This window comes from Phaseolus vulgaris, chromosome 8, assembly GCF_000499845.2.
Source record: "Phaseolus vulgaris cultivar G19833 chromosome 8, P. vulgaris v2.0, whole genome shotgun sequence".
In the NCBI taxonomy this organism is placed as follows: Eukaryota; Viridiplantae; Streptophyta; class Magnoliopsida; order Fabales; family Fabaceae; genus Phaseolus; species Phaseolus vulgaris.
The window spans coordinates 33,145,507-33,150,049 of record NC_023752.2 but is presented as its reverse complement, the minus strand read 5'-3'; the positions used below and the strand labels follow the sequence as shown (position 1 = coordinate 33,150,049).

Sequence of the window (4,543 nt, the reverse complement as noted above, 5' to 3'; positions counted from 1 at the left end):
CATCTCACCCCGCCGAGGGAGTTCTCCACTCCCTTCTCGCAGGAAATCTTAGACGCAGCGATCCCCAACACGTTCGCGGGGCTTAAGGCGATTTTCACCGGAATGGGATCCTGAGGCGCACCTCACTGCGTTCCACACGCAGATGGTGTTAGTAGGAGGTTCAGACCATGCAAGATGCAAGCTCTTCATGAGCACTTTAACTGGGATGGCGATTGATCCTGCCGGCAACTCGAACGTGGAGGAATCGCTCTGTAGCACACTCTGTCCCGTCTACGCGACTGCGTTTTCTACAGAATCACCCTCAGAACCTTCTCTTGGATCTCCAAACGTGACCTGCAAAACACACAGACGGCGCCTCTAGCGGCCGTTTGCACTCCGACGATCAAGTTAGTCCACAGAACCACCAAATGAGAAAACTAGTAGTGTGTGTGAAAAACTCTTGCTCTCTGTTTTTTTTTTTGTATCCCCCTTCTCTCCCTGATTCCTTCCTTTTTATCTCTCTCTCTCTGTTTTCTGGGCATAACAGAATTCTGTTATGCTTTTCTGGCATGTGTCAGAACCCTGTTATGCTTTTCAGAGACAGTGTACCTGCAGAATCAGAGAGTGTGGGTGTCTGTGCGTGTCCGCGCGTCTCTGCGTGGGCTGCGCCTGTCTGTACCCTTAATGGTACGGAGTGCACTTTTGTCTGGACCGCACCCCTCTCAGATGGTGACACGTGGAGGCCTGCAACTCACATCTAACCACACACGTGTCACTTACTGGAAGGGCTCTAGCGCTTCTCTTTGTGTGCCTAAGTTACGCCCTTGCAGAGTAACTTAGGATATTTCTCTCATCTGGGTAAGTCGCATACTCTTAGGAGAACGTCGGGTGTGGCTGGTCTAGGCACACTCACCAGACGTTGCTCTCTGCGTATACAGCTTACCCTTCACGATGTCACGCACGTAATGGGTTGAGGGAATCACCAATCACTGACTGGTTTACTAGTTCCCTCAGGCCACTCTCGTGCATGATTCCCTGAGGTGTGCTCATGCGAGATCCATGCGTAACGCTCTCGCTGGGAACCTCAGTCCCAGTTTAACTGCGTGTAACACGAGACCCCGATGACAATACACCCGATGACTGATCAGTGTTTATTTGCTTCTCGCGTTCTGCCTTCAGGCGTTAGTCTGAGAACTGGTCTGTTGGTGGCCACTTGGCACTGACCACCGATCACCATTCTGGATGATCTGTCCCCCGACCTCTCTGCCGCCTGATCTGTCGGTGGTCACTTGGTTACTGACCACCGATCACCTCTCTGGCGATCGTCTCCCTGACCTCTCTGCCACTTGGTCCACGTGTCACCCTGCGAGTGGTCCACGTGGTTCTCTGCTGCTGACGTCATCGACTACCGATGACCGATCGGATCACAAGCCCCCCAGTCTCGAGTCGAGAACTCGTTCTCAGCGAAGAGACTAAGTGGTTGTGCCCTCAGTCCACGTGGCAAGTGGGGCCGCCTCACGTGCCACCTCACGTGCTGCTTCTTTAACGTTTGGACTTCCTCTCTTAATCTCGCGACACGTGGCCCCATCGACGGCCAGCGCTGTGCGTCGCTAGCGCTTCTCTTATTCAAATTGGCGCGCTCCTTTACTGTTCTTTCATCTTCTTCATTCGACTCCCAGACTCTCTGCGAACTTTTCCTCTGCGCACCTTTCTTTCCTCAAATTCTCTGCTGCCAAATCTCTTGCGATCATCCAAAGGTATGGTTTTTCTTCTCCCTGGCCCCTTTTTGGTCATCTTTACCGATTGCATTTATCATTCTGGTTATCATGCATTCATCTTCTCTATTTCCCTCTCTCGAACCCGCGCTAGGGTTTTTTCACGTTCTCACTCTGGCTTCTGCTTCTTCTTCTTCCTCTTTTCACCTGGGCACCTCCTTCTCCTTTCCCCTTTCTGTTTTCACCGAAACATTCATCATTCCCTCTTCTTCCATTCATTCTGACTTTCGTTTTTCCTCCATTTGCAGCTATCTCGCGATGGCTTGCTTAAACAAACTGCGCGCATAGTTGCCTCATCCTCTGGTGCACAGCCTTCCGCGAGTGCGCCAGCTCACCACCGCCTGTTGCTACTTCCTTCCATGACAACGCCAGGGTCTACGAATGGGCCTCCTGGCGTTGCTCGCTGAAACCTCCACTCTACTGCCCCAGGGCCACCTCACGTCCTTGCTGAGCCACAATCCTGATGAGCCTTCCTGCGCCATCGACAGGGAGAATGACTTCAATATCCGAATTCGCATTCCTCCTCGAGGAATGCCCATCTGCGCGGATGACAGGGCCACCAATGGGGTGCCCTTCGTCTTCATCTACTCCGCTATCTTCAAGAGGTTGAAGCTGCGCCTCCCTTTCACCTTCTTCGAAAAGGAGTTGATGATGGAGTTAAACGTCGCGCCTTGTCAACTCCATCCAAATGCCTGGGCCTTCATCCGGGCATTTCAGATCCTCTGCAGTCATTTCGGGCACAACGCCTCCGTGGACGTGTTCCTCTACTTCTTCGAAGCGAAGAACCCTGGGGACAGGTCCTGGGTTAGCCTGAACGGGGTTGCTGGCGGGTGCTCCTAGGCCTGTACCAGCAATCCTTCAAAGACTGGAAGGGCAGATTCTACATGATATCTGCTACCCCTCAAAGTCCAAATCTGCTCGAGGGATACCCCCTCTACTGGGTTCCTGGAGTTGAATTCAAGAAGTCCAGGGACCTCGAAGCTATGGCCCCCTACGAGCGCGAGCTATGTGGGCTGCTCCTGGGGCCAAGTACAACTCCGCCCGCCTCATCAAGGATGAATTTGATGTGGTGGCTCTGAAAAAATATATAGGTAGCTCTTCTTGCACTTCTTAGGATACTTGTCTCTTCTCATGCATGTTTTTATGTGCTTTTTGACTTACTTGCATAACTTGGCCAACTAACCTTCCTTTTCTCGTCTATGCAGACTCAATGACGGGGAAAGACAGGAGGCTGGCCTTGCTAGAGCTTGCCAAGCGTCGGGGAACCAAGGGCACTGGGTCCTCCTCTTCTACGACTGAGCCCATCGCAGCCCCTCCACTCTCGGTCGCGCCAGCTGAAGGCCCCGAGCTAGGAAAGAAAAGGAAAAGGCTGGTGAAGGCTTCCACTTCACTTGCTGCTGCTGCTACCGTGGCCTCAACTGAAGAGGAGAGCTCTGGCTCTCCCCTTATACACCGTCAGAGGAAGAAGCCACAGTTGAGGGGGCTTCGTCTCTCCAGCCTGGAGAGATCGAGGTAGTGGAAGTAGAGGAAGGGTCTCCCCCACCTCCTGTGCTCATCCTGCCTCAGAGCCCACCGGTCTTCCTTCTCCAGGCCAGCAGTTGCCTCCAACTTCTCAACTGCCATCTTCCCCCCAGCAGGCCCATCACCTGGTCCACCTGCTCATCCTGCTGGGGGTCCACCACCACCACTGCCAATTCCCACCGCCACTGCTGAAGGTGGGGTGTCCAGCTCGCGCCCAAGCACTTCTGGGGCCAACCACGAAAACTTCAGCAGGGTCATCACCCTGGTTCGACAGCTCATAAGCAACCGGGAGCTTGTCGAATGGAATGGTGATGAGGTGGATATGCACTGGCCAAGCAGGTAGTGCTCTCTCTGGAATTTTCCACCCAGCATCGCAAGCAACTAGCCCTGGAGAAGAGGGTGAAGGATCTGGAGCACGACAAGGAGTCACTGCGAAGTGACTTCGAAGCTGCCCAAGAATCTGTAGAGTTGATGCGGGGCATGGTGGAGAAAGCTAGGAGGGAGTACCTAGCGCAGGTCCAAGAGACCATCAAGACAGAGATCTTGATGGGGCAAGCTGTTAGCTCTTTGGACTGCACGGTGGTGGAGCTGCGGGCCGAGACCTCCTCCCTACGCCAACTGAATTCTCAATTAGTGGGGGAGCTCGAGTCCACCAAAGAAGCAGCTGCTGCTGGGGAGAAGAGACTTGAGGAGGTGGTGGGCAAACTGTCTGAAGCTGCCTCCTCCCTTGCTGCCGTTACCACTGAGAGAGATGCTGCGGAGGCCTCAAAGCAAAAACTGGAGGCGGAGAATGCTGATTTGATGAACGTGGGTGCTGATGCCCTTACTGATGGATTCGAGCTAGCACTCGAGCAAATCAGATGCGTTCTCCCGGACCTGGACCTCTCGCAGTTCAGCATCTATCATGAAGTGGTAGATGGAAACTCATCCCTCCTGCCCCTTAATCTTTTCTCTTCTCTGTAAATTTAACTTCTGCACAATTTTTCTTATTACTCCCAAAATTTGTATAAGACTTGACTGTGAATACAAACTCTCAATGCTTCTTTTCTTGCATAAGTTTCTTCCCTTGTATTTTCTTTGAGCTTCACTTATCTTTATGCGCGCGACTAACTGTTAGCTAGCTTAGGTTCAGGCGATCTTGGGCTTTATCTTTCCTTTCGCACACGACTAAGTGTTAACCAGCTTAGGCTTAGCGTGATCTTGAGCTTTGTCTTTCACTTTGCGCACGACTAAGTGTTAACCAGCTTAGGCTCAGCGCGATCTGCTTC

The 4,543-nt window shown here is 52.6% G+C and overlaps 1 protein-coding gene across 1 annotated transcript in view; it reads left to right on the top strand.

Moving 5' to 3' along the window:
* LOC137824971 (uncharacterized) overlaps positions 1 to 3,618 on the top strand; it is a 14,298-nt gene extending 10,680 nt beyond the window's left edge. Inside the window, exons 2-3 of the mRNA XM_068630642.1 lie at positions 2,960 to 3,266; positions 3,345 to 3,618. Coding sequence (XP_068486743.1) covers positions 2,960 to 3,266; positions 3,345 to 3,618 — 581 coding nt within the window. The remainder of the gene's footprint in view (positions 1 to 2,959; positions 3,267 to 3,344) is intronic.
* Positions 3,619 to 4,543: the final 925 nt, after the last annotated feature.